Raw genomic sequence first — 24,469 nt, forward strand, 5'->3', positions numbered from 1 at the left:
GAATCATCTTTAGTCAGATGCTGACACCCACTGGTGGAAAACACAAACCTTTCCAAACAGGAGCCCTAGACAATTTAACAGAACGAAAAGATCAAACTGAAGTAGATTTTTCTACCAACCATGATCTCATTTTCGCCGCTGATGTAAATGGCATGGACTGCCTATGCCACAATTTGAATGTAAACATGAAAGGAAATGGGTGTACTCAACTAAAGCTGTTTCTGCAAATGTCCCATATTTTCCTAAAATATTAAGATAAGCTGTGCTGCATATTGTATGATTCCATTTCTAGGAAATGTCCCGAAGAGGCAAATCTATAGAGACAAAAATTATGTTAGTGGTTGCCTAGGGCTGGTGGGGTTGGAGGAAAATGGGGAGTGACTGCTGGTAGAAAAGGGGTTTCTCCATTCGCAAATCAATCAATGTGATAGAACAAATTAATAAGAGAAGAGAGAAGAACCACATGGTCCTCTCAATTGATGCAGAAAAAGCATTTGACAAAATCCAGCATCTGTTCCTGATTAAAACGCTTCAAAGTATAGGGACAGAAGGAACATTCCTGAACTTCATAAAATCTATCTATGAAAGACACACAGCAAATATCATCCTCAACGGGAAAAAGCTCACAGCCTTCCCGTTGAGATCAAGAACACGACAAGGATGCCCACTCTCACCACTCTTGTTCAACATAGTATTAGAAGTCCTAGCAACAGCAATCAGACAACAAAGAGAAATAAAAGGTATCCAAATTGGCAATGAAGAAGTCAAACTCTCTCTCTTCGCAAATGACATGATTCTTTATATGGAAAACCCAAAAGACTCCATCCTCAAACTACTAGAACTCATACAGCAATTCAGTAACGTGGCAGGATACAAAATTGATGTACAGAAATCAGTGTCTTTCTTATACACTAACAATGAAAATACAGAAAGGGAAATTAGAGAATCGATTCCATTTACTATAGCACCAAGAACCATAAGATACCTGGGAATAAACCTAACCAAAGAGGTAAAGGATCTGTACTCGAGGAACTACAGAACACTCATGAAAGAAATTGAAGAAGACACAAAAAGATGGAAGACCATTCCATGCTCTTGGATCAGAAGAATAAACATTGTTAAAATGTCTATACTGCCTAGAGCAATCTATACTTTTAATGCCATTCCGATCAAAATTCCACCGGTATTTTTCAAAGAGCTGGAGCAAATAATCCTAAAATTTGTATGGAATCAGAAGAGACCCCAAATTGCTAAGGAAATGTTGAAAAACAAAAATAAAACTGGTGGCATCACGTTACCTGATTTCAAGCTTTACTACAAAGCTGTGATCACCAAGACAGCATGGTACTGGCATAAAAACAGACACATAGACCAGTGGAACAGAGTAGAGAGCCCAGATATGGACCCTCAACTCTATGGTCAAATAATCTCCAACAAAACAGGAAAAAATATACAGTGGAAAAAAGACATTCTCCTCAATAAATGGTGCTGGGAAAACTGGACAGCTATATGTAGAAGAATGAAACTTGACCATTCTCTTACACTGTACACAAAGATAAACTCGAAATGGATAAAAGACCTCAACGTGAGACAGGAATCCATCAGAATCCTGGAAGAGAACATAGGCAGTAACCTCTTCGATATCAGCCACAGGAACTTCTTTCAAGATATGTCTCCAAAGGCAAAGGAAACAAAAGGGAAAAAGAACTTTTGGGACTTCACCAAGATCAAAGCTTCTGCACAGCAAAGGAAACAGTCAAAAAAACAAAGAAGCAACCCACGGAATGGGAGAAGATATTTGCAAATGACAGTACAGACAAAAGGTTGATATCCAGGATCTCTAAAGAACTCCTCAAACTCAACACACACAAAACAGATAATCATATCAAAAAATGGGCAGAAGATATGAACAGACACTTCTCCAATGAAGACATACAAATGGCTATCAGACACATGAAAAAATGTTCATCATCACTAGCCATCAGGGAGATTCAAATTAAAACCACATTGAGATACCACCTTACACCAGTTAGAATGGCCAAAATTAGCAAGACAGGAAACAACATGTGTTGGAGGGGATGTGAAGAAAGGGGAACCCTCTTCCACTGTTGGTGGGAATGCAAGTTGGTGCAGCCTCTTTGGAGAACAGTGTGGAGATTCCTCAAGAAATTAAAAATAGAGCTTCCCTATGACCCTGCAATTGCACTACTGGGTATTTACCCCAAAGATACAGATGTAGTGACAAGAAGGGCCATCTGTACCCCAATGCTTATAGCAGCAATGGCCACAGTCGCCAAACTGTGGAAAGAACCAAGATGCCCTTCAACGGACGAATGGATAAGGAAGATGTGGTCCATATACTCTATCAAGTATTGTGCCTCTATCAGAAAGGATGAATATCCAACTTTCGTAGCAACATGGACGGGACTGGAAGAGATTATGCTGAGTGAAATAAGTCAAGCAGAGAGAGTCAATTATCATATGGTTTCACTTATTTGTGGAGCATAACAAATAGCATGGAGGACATGGGGAGATGGAGAGAAGGGAGTTGAGGGAAATTGGAAGGGGAGGTGAACCATGAGAGACTATGGACTCTGAAGAGCAATCTGAGGGTTTTGAAGGGGTGGGAGGTTGGGGGAACCAGGTGGTGGGTATTGGAGAGGGCATGGATTGCATGGAGCACTGGGTGTGGTGCAAAAACAATGAATACTGTTACGCTGAAAAGAAATAAAAAATTAAAAAAAAAAAAAAGAAAAGGGGTTTCTCTCTGGGGTGATGATAATATTCTACAATTGGACTGTGAGGACCAGAGCACAACCCTGTGAATTTATTAAAAATCAGTAAGTTGTTCACTTTAGTTGGGTGAATTATATGATGTATGAATTATATATACCTTAATAGAGCTATTAAAAAAAAATAAGCTGTGCTAGACTCTGAGCCATCGCCTAACAAATAATGCTTATGAATCTTAAAATGAGGTGGATAAAATTGGCCTAGTCCTTTCTACAGTTCTAAGCATTCTCTACAATCAAAAGCCTTACACTCTTTACATGAAAAAGGAATTCATTTTTAATTCATTTCCTCCTTTTCCATGATTCAATAAATTCAAAGCCTGGAATACAACGAATACCTTGGTCTTAAGACCACTTTATTTTCAATTTAATTTATTTACTTATTTTAGAGAGAGAGAGAAAGAGTGAGTGTAAGGGGAGGGGTAAAGGGAGAGGGGGAGAGAGAACCTCAACCAGACTCTGAGCTGAGTGTGGAGCTGGACGTGGGGCTTGATCTCAGAACCTCGAGATCACAACCTGAGCGGAAATTAAGAGTCAGAGGCTTAACCGACTGAGCCACCTAGGTGCCCCAGACCACTTTTTAAATGGTAATCTTTCCCCTAATATTTATAACAGAAAGGGAAATCAAATGTATTTGTTAATTAATATGTAAAAGAGGAGGAAATGTATCCATAAAATGATCTTAGCCCTTATATGGATAACTAGAGAGGCTAGGACACTGGGGTTCTATTTGGAATTTTTAGTAACTCCTGGGTGTGAAGAGCTTGAGGAAATCACTTAGAGTTATTTCTCTGTAAATGTAAACTGCTGTCTACTGAGAGAATGTAAGCATAGGATATACTTGATTAAAAGATGTATGGGGGCGCCTGAATGGCTCAGTCAATTAAGCGTCTGCCTTCGGCTCAGGTCATGATCCCAGGGTCCTGGGATAGAGCCCTGTGTTGGGTTTCCCTACTCAGTGGGGAGCCTGCTCCTCCCTTTCCCTCTGTCCTTCCCTGAGCTTATACATTCTCTCTTTCTCTCTCAGACAAATACATAGAATCTTAAAAAAAAAAAAAAAAAGATGTAAGACCTATCGGGATGCCTAGGTGGCTCACCAAAAAAATAATAAATAAATAAATAAAGTACCAACTATAAATATTAAAAGGATACTACAAATAGGAAAATTCCAGGAATAGAACTATTTATTTACATATTTGGCCAGAAGGATACCAAACAACCATGTCGCAATCACACACAGCCTTTCTCACAACAGTGATTCACAAATTTGCACTTACATGCTAAGCCTGAAAAGGAGGGCATCCTTTGCTTTTTTGGTGAAAAATCATAAAATACTCTTTGAACAACTAAATCACCAACTTCTTAATTTAAGTTTTATTGAGCTATAAGTTACATCCCATACAAGTCACCTACTTAAAGTGTACAATTCAATGGTCTTTAAGGTATTCAGAGCTGTGCAACGAGCCCCACAATCCTCTGCTTTTTTTTTTTTTAAAGATTTTATTTATTTAATCATGAGAGACAGAGAGAGAGGCAGAGGCAGAGGGAGACTCGATCCCAGGACCTCAGGATCATGACCTGAGCCAAAAGGCAGACGCTTAACCATCTGAGCCACCCAGACGCCCCATCTGACTGCTTTTTAACAGAACACCTAAGTCGTAACAGTGAAAAAAGCTGCATGGTCATATTCCCTCCTATCTGCAAGTCCCCATTAATGGCGGGTGTTGGTTCATCTGAATCCTAGGGCTTCTCAATTCTCATAAAAGGATATGATTTTCTTCTGGCCAAGTGAATTTTTAAAATATGTGACTTGGATTTTAGTGAAAAAATGAAAATACCTATCATCCTTCCTCTTGCCAGAGCATAGGTATTGATCGATCTTTCAGCAAAGGTCTGAATGAAAACTGTCAAAGGATATACAGTCTGCCTTTTCCCTTTAGAATTTCCAAAATGACAAAGAGCTCTTCCACTCAGGCTGACTTTAACAGTTATTTGAGTATGTGGAGGATATGAATTCAGGTTCACCAAGAAAGAATGCCATGACTGCTTAGCCACGTCTGCTAGAGAACCAGGGCGGGAGTGGGGCACACGCAGTCTCCTGCCTGAAGTCCTTGCGTCTCAGTGTTAACCCCGGATCCAACAGGGTGTGACAGAGCTGTGTGTTTCAACTGCATTATTTGGGCCCCCAGTAATCACTGAAATGCCTCTGGCATTCTGGCCCTACCCTGAATAAAAAGGAACGTCTCAAGAAACACGGACAGGAAAACCACCACTATATTACTAAAATGCTGGTTTTGAGGATCTTGTCCACCTTATCTTTCCCCAAAGGAGAAATTTCTTAGGTCTAAGAGCCAGAAAATGCTTTACTCTTCCTGAACATCTGGTTTCCATTTATCTTATAAATAATGTGACTCTTACAGCGGTCTCCTTTTAAAAAAAATTTTTTTTTTTTTTAATTTGGACATAAGGAATCTCAAGGTGCAGAGTCTATAGCCAGGTGGGTTTTGTTTTTTTTTTTTTTTTTGTAATTTGGTGCCACGCCACAATTTCACCTTTTTCTACTCACCCTGATTTGTTACTCTATTTTTGTGAAAACTTTATTTGAGAGAGAGTCCAAGCAGAGGAGGAGGGGTAGAGGGAGAAGCAGGCTCCTCAATGAGCAGGGAGCCTAATGCTCATTGAGATCTCAGGACCCTGAGATCATGACCTGAGCCGAAGGGAGATGCTTAACCGACTAAGCCACACAGGTGCCTTCTATTTATTTTTAAACTTTTTATGTTCAGCATGTGTTCCTTTTTGGATGTAGCAGGTTGTAAATAAATGAAGAAACAAATGAGATGTAAACAGGTAGCTAAACAGGTTAAAAGAGGGTAAGTTTTAAAACTAACCCAAGTTTTCACGTTTTTATAGGGCTATCAAATCCATAAAATACTTCCTTTTTCTTAGTATCCTTCCTATTAGTTTGTTATTTACTCTCCCATTTTTTTTTTTTTTTAAGATTTTATTTGTCAGGGAGAGAGAGCAAGCACAGGCAGACAGAATGGCAGGCAGAGGCAGAGGAAGAAGCAGGCTCCCTGATGACCAAGGAGCCCGATGTGGGACTCGATCCCAGGACGCTGGGATCATGACCTGAGCCGAAGGCAGCTGCTCAACCAACTGAGCCACCCAGGCGTCCCTTTACTCTCCCATTTTATTCTTTTGATTGGTCTTCCCCAATCAGGCCATTTCAAAAACAGATCTCAAGAAGGGGAGAAGGATGCCAATCGAAAAGTGTCTCCTCTACCATCTCTAGAAGAAAAAAAAAATCTTTAAGACAGCCCATGAAGAGAAAAAACATTCTTAACCTTTGTGAAGGAAATATTCTTGTATTGGGTTTTGTCTGGAATTTTTTTCCAAAAGCAAACTGTAGGGGCGCCTGGGTGGCTAAGTCAGTGAAGCTACTGCCTTCAGCTTAGGTCACGATCCCAGTGTCCTGGGATCTAGTCCCACACTGGGCTCCTGGCTCAGCAGGGAGCCAGCTTCTCCCTCTGACCCCCTCTCTCGTGCTATTTCTCTCTCTCTTTCTCTCTCTCTCTCAAATAAATAAATAAATAAAATCTTAAAAAACAAAACAAAACAACAAGCTGTATCCCCTTTTGGTAATAAGGTTCTCTAAGAGTACAACGGTCTCGGGTGTGGAAATAGCAAATCTTCACAGGCCCCAATGCAGCACTTAATATCCTGGCAAAGGTATGCGCCTCCCTGTGAGCAGCTGCCCACCATGAGCTGAGCACTGAGCCATGGGTACGGAGGTGGTAGTAGAAAGTTGCCCCACGGCAGTGCTGACAGATTCATTCTGTGTTCAAGTTTCCAGTCATTTCATTTGATTACACTTGGGTGTGTTTTTACGAGATGGGTTGCAGCTAGTCTACGTTGTAAAAGAAACATGTGCATTTCCATTACCGAAATAAGTATCAAATCCTCGGCGGGTTGGAAGGCATTCTTTCCGGAACATTCCCAGGTGCCATTTCCCGACCATATGGGTAGTGTAGCCTGCTTCTTTTAGAAGCTGGGGCAGCAGTTTTTCATCCAGAGGGACACAGCTGGGCTGACAGGGCCAAATGATTTGGTGTTGTAAACCTGTGTGGATCTTAAAGAGACAAAACGTGAAATTATAAACTGATGGTGTTGAAACATCCCGAACAAGCAGATAAAGCTGTTGTTTAATTTATTGGACACATCTGCGGATGTGACTGTTGAACTCTATCCCTGTACCAGCTTCGGGACACTTCTGAATGGCACCTTTACTCACTTATTCAAGTAAGGTAATGGACATAAACAGGATTGGGGAAAAAATGAATAAAAGGACTCTAATAAACATTAGCTATTTCAACAAATATTTATCAAGGAATTATGTTAGAAACCATCAATTTAGGATTTCACCTCCTACCTCAAAAGAAGTCACTGTAACACAAAGTGTGGATCTATCAAGGAAAAAGTGTTCCAATTTCTGTGCACATAAGAAATTCGTGTTAGGTGTGGAAGGAGCTTCTGTAATCTTTCCAGATTTGGTGATTTTTTTTTTTAAGGGTTATTCAGAAGCACAATGAAAGTAATTATTTGCTTTCCTTATTCCGCTTTATGGAAACCAAAATTTCAAAAGTCAGTGACCGACTTTTTCTTAAGGAAAAAAAAAATCAGCCATCTGACCCACATATTAGGAGTGGTTCACACAAGTATGCCCAGGGTGCAAGGACCACACAACAGTCAGGCTTTAAGAAATGACCCCTGGGGGCACCTGGGTTGCTCAGTGGGTTAAGGCCTCTGTGTTCGGCTCAGGTCATGATCCCAGGTTCTTGGGATTAAGCCCCATGTCGGACTCTCTGCTCAGCAGGGAGCCTGCTTCCTCCTCTCTCTCTGCCTGCTTCTCTGCCTACTTATGATCTCTATCTGCCAAATGAATAAATAAAATCTTTAAAAAAAAAAAAAAAAGAAATGACCCCTGGTTGAGTCTTGGTGTGATATTCAAATAGAATATCCACAATTACATGAGAAGCTATTAAAGTAACCCTTCCTTTTCCAACCACCTGTGTGAGGCTAGATGTTCTTCATAAACTTTAACCAAAACAATATATTACAACAGATTATAACAACCTAGCTATCTTCTTCTAATAGAAGATACAAACAAAAATACAAAACAGTATTACTCTTCTCATGTAATTCTCTTATGTTGGATAATACAGTCATTTTTCATAAGCTATTGATGTTAACAGGTAATGGGTCTATTACTGCTGTTTTTCAATGAACAAAAGTACTTTTAAATTTCTATTTTAATTTCTGATACGGTGAAATTTGAAGGTGTAACCCACAGAAACATAACCTCTTTGGGGTCTTTAATAATTTTTAAGCACACACAGAGGTCCTAAGACCAAAAAGTTTGAGAATTGGTGTTATAATATCCAGCAGTGGTCCCTGCCAGTGAGGGAAATAAAGTAGGACAGGGAAATGGTGACAGAGGTGATTTTTTTGAGAGGGTGGCAAAAGAAATTTGTGGAATTGCTATTTGAACAGTAATATGAATTGAGTGAGAGAGTTAGACAGCCTTGCCAAAATACAAGGCAAGAATATTCTAGGCATCAGAAATAAAAAGTGCAGAGGCCCTGAGCCCTGAACTTGCCAGATGAGTCTGAAGGTCCACAGGGAAGCCGGCGTGGTCCCGTCACAGGTGCTTTGCTGGTGGGCAGCAGGCCAGCCCTGCTGGGGCCCTATCAGAGCAGAGGCCCCAGGGGCCTCCGTCCTGGGCCGAGCACCACTCCCTCCCCACAAACTTCACACTTCTCCTCCCTGTCCCAGCTTAGCCAGGGAGGTGCTTTCCTTTGACTGATGTGGGACTAGGGTCTCCCCTTCAACTCTGCACTGGACACTAGCCTTTTCTAGAAAGGGCTAGGTACTCCAGATCTCCCTGGAATAAACGGGGCTCTGGGGACACAGAAGGTTGAGAGCGCCAGTTCTCAACCCAAGCCCTAAGTCCCTGGTCTCTGTCAGCTGTCAGGTGGGTTGCATGCAATTATTAATAGATGGTAAAAGTGTGTTTGCAAATGCTTTGCTGGCTTTTATCATTTAAGACAGAATGCGTAAAGCTCGGGGAGTTAAATCCTATCTCAGCTCTATCACCGAGGACACAGTCAACATTCAACAGGTGTCACAGTAATAACCGTAAGCTTTGTTACTAAGAACATAGTGAGCCTTCCCCACTACGCTGCATTTTGCTTTCTAGAGAGCCGGCGTGGCACTGGAGAGAACATGCCCCTAAGCCCAGAGCTGCCCCAGGAGCCTGTGGTGCCGCGTATGAACACCAGATAAAATGTATATTCACCTACTCGTCTATGGTTCCTCAGGTATGATGGACTACTGACACATCTCTGGGTGTCTCAGTTCACATACTGACTTACACACACCAGATCCACAGATTTTTACTGCATTTGAAATAGATGGCAATAGATAGATATAAAGGAGAAGCCAAAAAAAAAAAAATTCACACTTACTTTTTTCCCTGATTTATTATAAGCTACTATTGAATCGTTTTCTCCTAAGCTTTCACATTGCCTTGAATTTCATTTTTTTTTTAAAGATTTTATTTATTTATTTGACAGAGAGAGATCACAAGTAGACAGAGAAGCAGGCAGAGAGAGAGAGGGAAGCAGGCTCCCTGCTGAGCAGAGAGCCAGATGCGGGACTCGATCCCAGGACCCTGAGACCATGACCTGAGCCGAAGGCAGCGGCTTAACCCACTGAGCCACCCAGGCGCCCTTGAATTTCATTTTTTGTGGAACTTTCCAGAACCACCACTTTGGAGTAGTACTTGCCACTGCTTCATTTCCTTCTAGCTTTCCATATCCTTTCAAAAGAACCACATACAATACCTTAAATGTGAAATTAAAATGGGTTTATTTATTTTTTTATTAATCATTTTTACTAACATATAATATATTATTAGCCCCAGGGGTACAGGTCTGTGAATCGCCAGGTTTACATACTTCATAGCACTCACCATAGCACATACCCTCCCCAATGGCCATAACCAACCACCCTCTCCCTAACCCCCTACTCCTGGCAACCCTGTTTGTTTTGTGAGATTAAGAGTCTCTTGCGGTTTGTCTCCCTCCCGATCCCATCTTGTTTCATTTTTTCCTTCCCTAACCCCAAACCCCCCACCCTGCCTCTCAAATTCCTCATTTCAGGGAGATATGTGATAAAAATGGGTTTATTTTGAAGGTGATGGATAATTCTCTATCTTGTTTGTGGTGATGGTTTCACAGGTATATACCTATCAAAACTTATCAAACTGTATACTTTAAATATGTGCAGGTTATTGCATGTCAATCATACATCAATAAAGTTTTTTAAAAATAAAAGTGAGTTTAAGATTTCTATTAAGATTTTTCACCTTTCTGGTACCTGGGTGGCTCAGTGGGTGAAGTGTTTGACTTGGGTTCTGGTCATGATCTCAGGGTCCTGGGATCGGGCTCCCTGCTCAGTGGAGAGTCTGCTTCTCCTTCTCCCTCTGCTCCCTAGTACCCCTCCCTGCTCATACTCTCTCTTTCTCAAATAAATAAAAGTCTTTAAAAAAAAAAAAAAGGTTTCTATGCCTTTCCTAGAAATCATTGGACACCTCCCCTGGGATAAGTGCCAGATGCCTTCCAATTGCCTTCCAAATCCACTTTCTGCCTTCTGTCCTGCTCTCTGCCCTAGGAGGCTGACCTATGGGAACCAAATCAGAGGACTCTGTACCTTCTGGCTTCTGACTGGGTTCAGCCAAGGTGGACCCCTGACAGGAAATTAGAGGGAGGGAAGAGATGAGTCCAAACTTCCAGACCCTGTCTCTCTGAGCAGGCCATCCTGAAGGCAGCCGTCTCTATGTGACACTCTTTATGTGACTCTCTATGTGACACTCTATGTGACTCTCTATGTGACACTCTCTGGCTTCTTTCCTTCCCTCCTTTCTGGTCCAGGGCTAGCAACAGCTCCTCTGGGTTACACACCATTACTTGTGTTCCCTTTCCCCCAACTCACACTTTTTTGAATAGTCCCTTTATAAATAAATCTCCCTAAATGATCCTAATTTGAATGTGCTATCTCTTTCCAGCTCGGATCCTGAATAATAAGGATGCTACAATATCCAGGCTGGGGCAGGAAACATTGCTCTCAAAATACATGCACACACACACACACACACACACACACACACACACACACACCAGATCACAGAAGGATTCTGTTCATGGTTAACAACATAAAATTTCCTCAATAGAAAATCAATCCTAGATTCAAAAGCTTTATAACATATACTAATTGGCAACAGTGCAGGATAAGGAAAGATAATATTGTAGGGAACCCAAGACCCAGTGGAGATAAATGCTGTGCCCAGATTTCTTTAAACAGAAATCTCATCCATCACACGCACAGAATTAACTCTGATAGCTATAAAGCCCTGCCAAGGGATGCTGTGTGATTGAGTTTTCCTAGTCCATGGGCACCAAGCCAGGTGGTCAGCTGAAGCCTGTTTCTATTATCTACAATCATATGGAGCAGAGAATTTGTTCTTTCCAATTCCCAAGAATTTATGTGACAGAGCGTTTTTATGGCATTACTGGGGAAGCGGAAGCCAAACTCTGGATGGCAGCCAAAGACATGTTTTTAGTCTGTTCAAACACTATTTGAAGTAAGGAAGCTGTAATGTGTAGAGAAGCAGTAAACAGGCAAATGCTGAGCTGGTTCCAACAGAGCACTTTAGTTTAGCACAGAATTATAGATCCACACCACACTTCGTGGGGCAGGATGATGACAGGGCACCAAGAGGAACCAACGAAAAAACAAGTGTCCTTTTGCAAACACAGCAGCCTCTATGACAATTCCATTTGAACCCCCCTCTTCAACATTCAGAGAGCAGGTATGAATGAAGAGGATTAAACAGCTAATACAGGACAGTCCAGAGGAGCTGCTCTATACTGATCACGTGTGGCCATCTCTTCTTCATTAAACCAAAGCCTCTTTCCAAAAACAGCTTCCCCTCTAAGATTTTACTGAACCGTCCAGGCTTTCCTGCACAAACGCAAAAGGTCCACAGAGTCCGTGAAGGACCTGGCTTGTCTCTAGGTTCTTTCCATGAGATAACTGACGAGCACCCTTGTGTGTGTGGTTTTTAGCATATAAAATTTATCTGATCCTGTGAGTTATTCCAGCCTGTGTAAACATGGAAAATCCTATCACTGTCATCTCATGAACTGAAAAAAGAAAAAGCTCTATCTCCTGGAGGGAGAAGGAAGGAGGGGAGCTCCCACCCTCAGAACCTCTTCCTATCCCCCCCTTAAGCGGTCCAGGCGGTCTGTTGATTGGTTATCTGCGGGATTTGGAAGTTCAGAGGGCACTATTTCCGCCACACTGATAATAAACTCTCCCAGGGGCTCCACGAACCACGGCCACACATAGGGCAATGAATGCCATTTCTCTCCTAACTTAATAATGCTGAGATAATTAACATCCAGGTGAAAGGAAGGAAGATCCTATCCTATCAGTTGGACCTGTGCACGATGCACTCACACCCTCACAGCACCCACGTTTTTGCACCCCTCCTGCTACGGTCCTTTAAAATTCAGAAAAACAGGCAGGCCCACCATCCGCTGTATACACGAGGGGGCTGATGTATACACCAGGAACACAATGGCAGATCACGCTGGCAGCCGGCCAGGAGCTCAGAATCTCTAGCCCGCTTCTGAGTCGGTACACTGCAGGTTTTAACCACGGTCAAGTACCATTCACGCCACCTTAGGGTCTGGGCCTGCAGCTGCCCCACAGAACAAATGGCTAGTGGAGAGTCTGCGCCCTCCCCAAACTTAAGCCTTCTGAAAAGCAGTCAGCTGCCCACGCTGTCGAAGCCAAGAGCTACAGAACACACATTATGTGTGTCGGGGGCCTGACTCTGCCATCTGGCCTGGTCCTCCAGAACCCCGGCTGCAGAGCTGGCTGGTGTCACCGACAGTTTTAAGGGTCTATTTATTTTGGTGTTGATTAGCAAAGAGTGTAGATCTCTGGTTAAACCCACAAAGGGATGCTGTTTGTAGAAAGAATAAACAAGGCAAGAACTGAATCGGTGCCTTCCTCTGTTTAAATTATAAATCCAACCCAAAGCCCCAAAAGCAAAGCTAGGAAAACAGGGAGGAAAAGAAATTTTTAGTAAAGTGATAGGACTAAAGAAACACAAACAAAGAGAGTTACCAGACAGTGACAGCTTATGTTCAGGGTGATTCTTGAAATAACAAACCCCAAAAATCAATTCGCAAAAAAACCCCATAAGTCAGTGGGTCCTACTGCACTCAGCCCCAAACTTATTTCTTTATTTCCACATTTCCAATTATGCGGGAAGTAAGATATGTAAAACATGGAATTGTTTCTTTAAAATACTTTCAACGTTTGCCAAATATGGCTTCCAGATGCCCCTTGCCTTCTGGGAAAATGCTTCTTGGCTCTGGCCAAGCTTACGAAAGATATCTGGCTTCAGCAAAACAAAAGACCGATCAAAACAAGTCATCTTCGGGGCTCCCTGCATTAAAGCCCTGGTGCTGTCTTAGTTGTCACTGTGGAGCTAATGCATCCTCTGTCCCTCCCCTACCAAAGCACAGGAACAGAAGCTAACAAGTGCTTCTCTTCAGAGGTGCCCATGGTCGCCCGACTGTAGGCTCTTATTTCTGACTCCTTGGATGCCACTGCCAGACGGTCCCACGAACACTCCCAATCTGTGACCTACTTCTTTCCCCCGTCACCCTGCCCACTTCTACCTCTTCATTCCTCTTTGCCCCACTTCTAGTCGTAGAGCCCAGGGAGAGACGACCAGGGACAGGAGTCCACGGTCCCCAGGAGAGGCAAACAGGTAGAGGGTTGATAAAGGATGGGCAGGCAGGGCACTGAGGGCACTAAAGAAAAGAAACAGGGAGGTGAGAGCATCCTTAGGCAGAACCCATTCCTCTTTCTGTGCCAGTAGGCAATGCCCTATTCTGCCTGGAGCCATGGGTCTCAGCTGCTCACATTCTTAAAGCAAACTTGAAGCTGAAGTCAACAATTACTGGCAATGCTGCTGACAGTCCCCTTCCTATATTTCCTGTCCAAGGTTCTATGTTAGGGGTGAGTGAAAAGCTCTGAAATGTCCTGTCCATTTATCAATGTGATTAAGAAAAATGTGACTTGGGTCCCTTAAGAATGAAACCTTGGAGTCATCTTTTATTGCTTCTATTCCCTGCGAAGGTTACAGAGTCTGGGGGAGCGGCCTCCTCCGTTCCCAAGGTGAGAATGTTCCCAGTTGAGGATCAAAGTTACTTTCCTTACTTTTTTCCTAGAAGGAAACATTCCCACTAAGACCTACTGCTATTTTGCCCTTTAATCTTTTTTGTTTCTTAAAAGGAACGCAGGGGCCCTAGAAATGGCATTATCAACCATACGTGGTGAAGACAGTGAGCTTGAACTCTCTCAGGAAATTCTCAGCTGTTAAAGTATTTAGCACATTCATTCATTTAGTTGTTCAGCACTGACTGCTTCTCCAGGCCAGGGACAAGCAAGGCCATCTCCTGGACAGGTCAGATGTGAGAACAAACAACCACACTTACAATATGTACTAAGAATACAGAGCTATAATGAATATTAGGATTGATTAAAGTCAATTTGTAAGAATATAAAAATTTAGTATTTTCAAGTCTTCTTTTGAACTAAAAGCACTATACAAATTCTACTAAAAGCTGACGGATTTTTATTTATTTGACCACTTTGACTAACATCTTTATTACATACTTTTATTGGAATATATCTGACATATAACATGGTGTAAATTTAAGGTGTACCACATTTACACATTCTGACATCATTGCCCCTGTAGCAATACTTAGCTCATCTATCATGTTACATAATTATCCTTTCTTTTTAGTGGTTGGAATCATTTAGTTCTAGTTTCTTAGCAAATGTGATGATTATAGTACAGTATTCTTGCCTGTGGTTGTTGACTATACTGTACATTAGATCTCTAGGTTTTATTTACTGCTTGTTGCACATCTGTACCCTTAAACAACATCTGTCCTCTCCTCCCACCCTGTGAAGGACTTTTAAATTAATACTTCAATCCTGAAATTTCAAATAAGGGGAAAGTGAATGTAAAACCTATTTCATTAGAGGCACAACATGTCTCCAAAGGATACCAAGAGAGTAATAAACAGGGGCTCTGTACAGGAAGGAGGACTGAGGGCCAAGATGAAAAGATCTTTTTTTTTTTTTTAAATACATACCTCTGTTTAAAATCTCTTAAACGTGAAACTTTGAAAGTATTTCCTAAAGACAATTTTAAAAATAAGCTTAAAAAAAAAAAAAAAGGTGGAGGGGGATTAAAAAATTGAATTCTAACCAGAATAACATGTATCCAAGGAATGCCACATGGCAGTCATTGTGGTTCCTTAACATGTATTTACTCAGAACACTGTTAGATGAGAAACGTTCTTAGAGTAGCCTTCAATGTAACATTACTATGAAAACCCGAACAAGTAAGCTGAAGTTTAATATCTTATCATGAGCAGGCAGTATGAGGACAGGGAGACCCTGCCTTCACCTCCGAGCTCCCAATGTGCTTTTCATACCCTCCTCCGCTCAGTTCCAGCCAGAGACCTTATCCCTGTTCTCAGAGCTCACTGCTGCCACTGGGTCTGCACTGGGCTGTCCCTCCCACTGGTCTAAATTCTCTTTCCCAGGATCTCTGAATGGCTGACTCATCATTCAGGCCTCTGCCCCTATCTTCTTAGAGATAATTCCCTGAGCCACTTAGCACTTTACCTACTTTATTTTCTTCTTTACATTTATCACCAGGCCCTTTAAATCCACTTAGCTAACTCATTTGTTTATGTGTTTATTTCCTTCCCCCCCCCCCCCCCCCCCCCCCCCCCCCCCCCCCCCCCCCCCCCCCTCCAGGTCTCTCCTTCCCCTCATCTCACCTCCAACAGACTGCAAGCAACAGGAGATCCCCAGAGTATAGCACAATGCCCGGAAAAAAGAGCTGCTCAATAAATATTTGTTGAATGAAAGAATGAATGAAAGCATTATACTTAGTGGTGACAGACTGAAAGCTTTCCTCCAAGATCAGAATAAGAAAGGGATGTCCACTCCTGCCACTTCTAATCAAGAGTGTACTGCAGGTTCTAGTTAGGGCAATTAGGTAAGCATCCAGAATGGAAAGCATCCAGATTGGAAAGGAAAAAGCAAAACTATTTCTATTTGCAGATGACAGGGTCTTATATATAGTAAATCCTAAAGCTATCACACACACACACACACAGACAGACACACACACACACACACTTTCAGAACTAGTAAGTTCAGCAAGGTTGCAGGATACAGATCAAATGTCAGGTACATTTCCATACACTAACAATGAACAACTGAAAATGAAATTCAGAAAACAATTCTGTATATGACAATATCCAAAAGAGTAAAAACTTAGAACTAAACATAACCAAAGAATTGTAAGACTTGCATGCTGAAAACAACAAAACATTATTGGAAAGAAAGTAAAGAAGACCTAAATAAGTGGAAACATATCCCTTGTTCATAAATTAGAAGACTTACATTGTTAAGGTGGTAATATTCCCCAAATGGATTTACAGATCAATGCAGTCCCTATCAAAATTTCATTGCATTTTTTTATAGAAATGGACAGGTGATCCAAAAATTCATATAGAAATGGGAGGGGCCAAGAATAGCCAAATGAATCTTGAAAAAGAACAAAATTGGAGGGGCGCCTGGGTGGCTCAGTGGGTTAAAGCCTCTGCTTTCGGCTCAGGTCATGATCTCAGGGTCCTTGGATGGAGCCCCGCGTCAGGCTCTCTGCTCAGCGGGGAGCCTGCTTCCCCCTCTCTCTGCCTGCCTCTCTGCCTACCTGTGATCTCTGTCTGTCAAATAAATAAAATCTTAAAAAAAAAAAAAAAAGAACAAAATTGGAGGACTCAGATTTTCTGATTCTGAGACCTACTACAAAGCTAGAGTAATCAGGATGGTGTCGTGGTGCCATAAGAATGAACATATAGATTGAGATAATAAAACTGTTAAGTCCAGAAATAAACCCATAGACCTATGGTCAACTGATTTGTGACAAGAGTGGGAAAAGCATTCAGTAGGGAAACAATTATCTTTTTAACATATGGTGCTGGGACAACTGGGCATCCACATGCATCCACATACCTCAAAAAAGTACAAAAATTAAATAAAACGCTTCAGAGACCTAAATGTAAGAGCTGAAACTATAAAACTTTTAGAAGAAAACAAAGCGGTAAATCTTCATCACTTTAGTGGTTTCTTAGATATGCCACCAAGACCACAAACAGCCAAAGAAATTAAGTTGAACTACATCAAAATTTAAAACTGTTATACATAAAAGGACACGATCAAGAAAGTAAAAGAAAACCCACAGAGAAAATATTTGCAAATCATGTATATGAAAAGGGTTTAACATCCAGAATACACAAAGAACTCCTACAACTTAACAATAAAAAGACAACCCAAATTAAAAATGACAAAGGATTGGAGTTGAGATTTTCTCCAAAGAAATATACAAATGACAAATAAGACATGAAAAGATGCTCAAGGCCATTAGGGAAATCCAAATCAAAGGCACAGTGAGATACCATTCCATAGCCACTACCATAACTAGAAAGCTATGATCAAAAAGATAGGAACGAGGGCTGGCGAAGATATGGAAAACCCGGAACACACATACATTATTGTGGTGGGAATGGTGTACCTCCTTTGGAAACAGTTTGGCAGCTCCTCAAAACATTAAACAGAGAGCTGCCATATGATCTAGCACTCCACTCCTAGGTATATTCCATGAGAGGTGACAAAAAAAAATATGTTCACACAAAAACTTGTGCATGGACATTCGTAGCAGCATTATTCACAATAGCCAAAAGACAATGTCCATCAACGTATAGATGGGTAAATAAAATGTTGGCATATCCATACAATAGAATATTATGTGGCCATAAAAAGGAATGGTACATGCCTTAATATGGATGAAAAGATATCTACCTTATGATTCCATTTATATGAGGTCCAAAATAGGCAGACTATAAAGGCAGAAAGTGGATTAGTGGTTGCCGGAGGCTGGGGGAAGCGGGGAATGGGGGGTTGACTGCTAACAGTTACGGGGTTTCTTTTTGGGGTAATGGCAAGTTTTAGAATTAGATAATGATGATGACTGTACAACCTTGCAGATATGTGAAAAACTGATAGATTAGACACTTAAAATGGTGCATTTGATGATATGTGAGATACAACTTAAAAAAAAAAAGTCGAGTATAAGAGGGGTGCCTGGCTGGCTCAGTCAGGGGAGCATAGGACTCTTGACCTTAGGGTTGTGAGTTTGAACCCCATGCTGGGTATAGAGATTACTTAAAAATATAATCTTTTTTAAAAATAGAGTAACGGGAAATGAGCAATATCTTATGTTGCAGGTGGGAATGCAGATTCATAAAACCTATTGAAGTACAATTTTATAGGATTTCTCAAAATTACAAATGCATCTACCCTTAAACCCAGAAAAAGTCCTTTTCTAAACTTTCTAAGAATTTATCCTACCGATATATTTAACCATGTGTAAAAAGATATATAGCGAAGGCACTGACTTCAGCTTGGACATATCAAAAGACTGGAAACAATCTACACCTCCATCATGATATGACCGGTTAAGCAAATTATAATATATCCATTTAACAAAATAGTATGCAGATCCATGTAACAAAACACTATACAGTCGTAAAAATTGAGACTGCTCTTTTATAACAATGTGGAATTATTTCAAATGTAAAATAAAACAAACATGTGAAGAGTGTGCTACCATCCACATAAAAAGGGAATGTTCACATATGTATTTGCTTGTATATACATAAAATACCTTTTGAAAGATATACACATACAATTCAGATAACACTGTTTGCCTCCAAAGATGGGGAACGGGATGCCTAAGGAACAAATCAGTATGTGTGTGTGTGTGTGCACGTGCATGTGCATAGGTGACGATTTCCAGTAATCTTTGAGTTTTCAAACCACTGTACTCTCTATTCAAAAAGATGAACAAAATATACATCTAAAGTATTTTTAAAATAAGTAATGAAGGAGTCATTAGGTTGTGGGAAGAACAGTGTAGAGAGACCTGAATTCTAGTCCTGAATTTACCAATAACCATTTACTTCCTCTTCTGATCAGTCTCCCTCTTCCTCATTCCATCAAACTCTATGCATTTTTCACCAAAGCATGCAGGTTTAAAAAGGTTCATACATGAGGATTCTGAACAATTATATGTCTCAGTATAAAAGGCTGGGTTCAAGTTTCTGTAGAAGCAAGTTCCAGCAGAACAAGCAGCACAACCTTGCGAGGCGCGTAGCTCTGAGCAGGAGTAATCTCTCTTCCCGCCAGTAGATGGGGTCAGTAGCTATGATGAGGTTCATCTGCCAAATTAGAAACCTGCTCTAAGGGACACAAGGACTTAGCCTCGAAGAACTGTTGAGCTAGAAGGAGCCTGAGAGTTCAGCCCAGCTCCCGTATTTTACAGATGTGGAAAATGATGTCCACCTGGTCAGAGCGTGAAAACTGACATGGTGAAGACTGGAATCCACATCTCATTATTCCCACCCAGTCCTCTTCATTAAATACTTTAATAAGCCAAAAGGCTAAAACTCAGAATTTGGGAAAACTCAGTTCAATCAGGCTAGGCTTAGTTACCACTTTACACTTTTCTAAAGTTACAAGAAGGGGTGCCTGAGTGGCTCAGTTGTTAAGTGTCTGCCTTCTGCTCAGGTCATGACTCTGGGGTCCTGGGACTGAGCCCCACATCAGGTTCCCTGCTTGGTGGGGAGCCTGCATCTCCCTCTCCCACTCTCCCGCCTGTGTTCCCTGTCTTCTTGTATTTCTCGCTGTCAAATAAATAAATAAAATATTTTAAAAAAATAAAAATAAAAAATAAAGTTACATGACTATGGAAAGGATTGTTCTTTAAATATTCTATTAAAAGATGGTTAAGTTCACAGATAGAACTATTACATAGTTCTTTGAAGTACCTAATTTTGAAATAGTCAACAAATTTCCTCATTTTAGTGTCTAAATTTTTGCACAACCCGTGACTCGTTCAGAAATAAAACCTCTCCCCCTATTTTCATTTTCCATTTAACATAGGAAACTCCTAACTTGAAACATGATGGGTTAATTTTTTGTTGTTGAGATGTTTAGAAATTACCTAAACACCCCCAAATAATGGATTATTTAGTAAATCTGAAGCAGCTCTTGTGATATTTTTAATAATTCTGAGTGGGCAACACAGTGTGGTGTAACCACAGTTGTGGTTACAGAGCCACACGGCCTGGCCATGTCCTGGTCTACCACTTACTAGCCCTGGGACCTTGGGCAAGCTTCTTGCCCTCTTCCAGCCTTGGTTTCCTTGTTATCAAATAGGGATAAAAGTAGTACCTATCTCATCGGGTTGCTGAGAGAAGTCAGTAAACTAAAAAAATGCTCAGAATGGTATCAGTCTATATAGTGTCTGAGGACAATGAAGCTCCTTAGTTCTCCCTGAAATGCTGGGTCCTTTAAAAAAGAATGCTTGCTAGCCTGAGGTAATTTGTAATTGGGTCTTCTGAACTTAGAATAAAACAGGGGAGAAAAGTCAAGTAAAATGTTCAGGGAGACTAGCTTGCTACACTGAGCGGTCTCTGAACTGTTTCAGAATACTTAGCTTCTATTCTTCCTTGGCTCCTCAACTACAGGATACTCTAAGCTCATTTTTTTCTCCAAGATGGAATGGTGGTGACTCGTGGAGAAGGATGTTAGGGGACAAAAGCAGCCAATTATAAGAACAAGTTTTATAAAGTATGGTACTTCCTGTTCAAGTCTGTAAGAAGGGAGGAAGTTAGAGAAATGAATGGCTCTCCCATTCTTCTGCAATTTGAGTTCAGTTCTCTTATTTCAGGGCAAATGCAGAACTATTTGGGGAACATCCTGCCATTCTCTCCTTTCTTCTTTACTCAAACGCTCCTTTACTCCTACTAAGTGTCCAGGGTGAGATCGGCCTTTGAGCAGGGATTTCTGATTATACCTTGCAGCCAAAGCTAGACCTGGGGCAAGTACTTAGGTCTGCTGGTGAAGGGAGCCATCCTTTACCTCCATGGAAACCTGGGCAAGAGCTACTTCTCAGTGCTGTAGTAAAACTCTATCTTTTCTGTTTCTACAAGTCTTCAGATCAGTGTGGAAATCTTTATCACAAATAAACCCTCCCTTCTCTTGATTTCTGGACAATGAGGCTATGGTTGATCAAGGGGCTACATGAACACAGATTGAGGAGAGCAAAGTTCAAGCATATCCCGTGACTTGCAGAGTAAGGGCTCAAAATATATTTGTTGAATATTTGTTGAATAAACAATACGTGTGTTCTAAAACAATGCTTGTGTTCTAAAACAGTCTCCTTTTATTGTATTTAATATAATAGCCATAATCACATCAGGATCTTAAAATCAACAATCTTACTCAGATTAAGCAAAAAGTACACAATTTTATGGGCCTGAGATGACTACTGGATACAGGAGGGGAACAAGACCCAGTTTTACCACTTTCTAGCTACGTGATTCTTGTAATCAAACTTCTACAAGTTCACTTCCTCATCTATAAAAGGGGATTAAAAGTTACAGCTACCTCATGGGCTATTTCAAGAATTCACTTTAAAAACAGTAAAGCACCGTGCAAATGTTCTCAATATTCTTATTCATCTAACATATGTGCACGCTCTCTGTAAGTACACGTATCTCTGTTAACTAAAGAGACGTTTTTATTTTTATTTTTATTTTTTTAAAGATTTATTTATTTATTTATTTGACAGACAGAGATCACAAATAGGCAGAGAAACAGGCAGAGAGAGAGAGAAAGGAGGAAGCAGGCTCCCCATTGAGCAGAGAGCCCAATATGGGGCTCGATCCCAGGACCCTGGGATCACGACCTGAGGCGAAGGCAGAGGCTTTAACCCACTGAGCCACCCAGGCACCCCTAAAGAGATCTTTTTAAAGAAAAGCTTTTAGAGATAACGTGAGCTTTCACTTCTCATCTATCAGATTGGCTAGTCTCAAAAGAACAAGAAATAACAAGTGTTGGTGAGGATGTGGAGAAAAGGGAGCCCTCCTGCCCTGTTGATAGAAATGTAAGTTGTACAGCCACTAGGGAAAACAGTACAGACATTCCTCAAAAAATTAAAAATAGAGCTATCGCATGACCCAGCAGTACCACTTCTGGATAGTTATCAAAAGAAAGGGGCAAACCAATCTGAGGAGATCTATACATCCCTATGTTCTCTGCAGAGCTTTTTTTTTTTTTACGATTTTTTTTCATTTGACACAGAGAGATAGCAAAACACGGAATACAAGCAGGGGGAGTGGGAGAGGGAGAATGCAAAGTGAAGTCCGAGAAAGACAAATACCATATGATTTCACTTATGTGTGGAATCTAAAAACCAAAACAATGAACAAACAAAACAAGATTTATAGACACAGGCAACAGTTGGCTTCCAGAAGAGAGAGGGGTTGGGGGGCAGGTGAAAGGGTGAAGATGATTCAGAGGTACAAACTTCTAAATAAAAAAAATAAGTCATGGAGATATACAGCACTGGGAATATAGCCAATAATATTGTCCTAATTTTGTATGGTGATAATGACAGCAAGACTTATTGTGGGGAATCACTTCATAAAGTATAAAAATAGAAAATCACTATGATGCACACCTGAAGCCGACAGGATATTCTACACCAATTATACTTGAACCGTAAGTAGGTAAGAAAGGTGCTCAGAAGCATCCAACGCAAGGTTAAATAAAAATCTCAGCAGCCCAAGAAAAATCAGCCTCGGTAGATGCACTGTGCCGAGGACTTGAAAAATGAATCTTTGGTCGGACAGCCCTAACCTAGGACCCCTGGGTTCGCAGGAGAGCAGAGTTGCACCCTCGGTGGGCATTCTTCCCCCCCCTCCTTTTTTTAAGATTTTATTTATTTATTTGTCAGAGATCACAAGTAGGCAGAGAGGCAGGCAGAGAGAGAGGAGGAAACAGGCTCCCCGCTGAGCAGGGAGCCCGATGTGGGGCTCGATCCCAGGACCCACAGATCATGACCTGGGCTAAAGGCAGAGGCTTAATCCACTGAGCCACCCAGGCGCCCCACTCTTCTCCCTTTATTCGATTCCCCCCTCCCTCCGCTCCACTCCGGGTTCCGAGCCCCCTCCCTGTCCTCCGTGCGTCGTCCAGACCTCTCCGCAGAGGCCGCTCAGACCCTTCGGTCTACGGCTCGTAGGCCCAGCAACTAGCACTCCCCTCGAAACCCTTTCACCCCGACCTTTAGAAAACGAAAGACAGAAAAAGCGCCGGAGAAGGTGGGGCTCGGGGGACTGCGGTCGCCTCGGGGCGGACATGCGCAGAGGCCGCGGCGGCCTGCGGGCCCGGGGGGAGCGGGGACCGCGCGGCCAGGGAAGGGGAGCAGCCGCCTGGGCTGACCCAGCTCGGGGAGCTGACCCCGCTAGCCGGCGCCCGCCCGGGCCTCCCGGCTCCACCTCCCAGAGGCTCGCGGGCCGCCCGGTCGAGCTGCGGCCGCGGTAGGGGCGGAGCGCGGCGCCGGCGGCGGGCTGGCGGGCCGCCGGGGGCGCTGCGTACCTGGTAGCGACCCGTGAGCAGCTGGCTCCGCGAAGGCGTGCACAGCGGCTGCGTGTAGTAGTTGTCCAGGAGCACCCCGCCGGCCGCCAGCGCGTCCAGGTGCGGCGTGCGGATGTTGGAGCCGTGGAAGCCCACGTCGTTCCAGCCCAGGTCGTCCGCCAGCACGAAGACGAGGTGCGGCGGCCGGCCGGCCCCGGCGCCTGCGCCCGGCGGGGCAGCCAGCAGTAGCAGCCGCAGCAACAACGGGAGGACGCCGGGGAGGAGCGGCCGCCGCGGGCTGGGGCTTCGGGGCAGGCTCGCCGCGCCGCGCCGGCCCATTCTTCGCCCCGCGCGGTCGCCGCGCCTGTGGCTCCGGCAGCCCCCAGCACCGCTTGCAGAATCAGGAACTGGGCGGCCGGACCTGCCCCGCCCCCGCACGGGATCTCACCCCTGGCGGGCGGCGGGCTGTAGAGGCCTGGCCCCGGGGCACCCGCCGCCAATGACCGGGCCTGGGCGCGTGTGGCGGGGGAGGAGCCAGTGGAGAAGCGCCCGGGGGCTCCCGCTCCTGGGCTCCGTGGAAGCTCTGCTGATGCTTATGAGAGCCAAGACTTCTTCTCTTTCCGGAGACGAACTTTGCAATGTAGCATCCTCAGAGGAGCAGATGTAGCCTTTTTAGTAACTCTTCGCCATTTACAAAGCATTTTCTTTAAATTCCGCCAACAAACTCGGCAGCTAGGAACTATAAATAATGTACCCTCCTCCCCCCCCCCCCCCGCCTAACTCCAACTCACATCCTGTGCCGTGATATTTTTTTTCCTAAAGATTTTATTTATTTATTTATTTATTTGACAGACAGAGATCACAAGTAGGCAGAGAGGCAGAGAGAGGGGGAGGAAGCAGGCTCCCTGCTGAACAGAGAGCCGGATGCGGGGCTCGATCCCAGGACCCTGAGACTATGACCCGAG

General features: G+C 42.8%; 1 protein-coding gene across 1 annotated transcript in view; it reads right to left on the reverse strand.

The window, feature by feature from the left end:
- LOC111148285 (arylsulfatase B) overlaps nt 1–24,186 on the reverse strand; it is a 168,872-nt gene extending 144,686 nt beyond the window's left edge. The window contains exons 1-2 of the mRNA XM_022504765.1: nt 23,526–24,186; nt 6,735–6,921 (exon numbers count right to left, since the gene is read on the reverse strand). Of these exons, the coding sequence (XP_022360473.1) occupies nt 6,735–6,921; nt 23,526–23,843 (505 nt within the window). The 5' untranslated portion in view covers nt 23,844–24,186. The remainder of the gene's footprint in view (nt 1–6,734; nt 6,922–23,525) is intronic.
- Between the last annotated feature and the right edge of the window lie 283 nt (nt 24,187–24,469).

Source organism: Enhydra lutris, unplaced genomic scaffold, assembly GCF_002288905.1.
Source record: "Enhydra lutris kenyoni isolate GAN:26980312 unplaced genomic scaffold, ASM228890v2 scaffoldscaffold19, whole genome shotgun sequence".
NCBI classification, from domain to species: domain Eukaryota; kingdom Metazoa; phylum Chordata; class Mammalia; order Carnivora; family Mustelidae; genus Enhydra; species Enhydra lutris.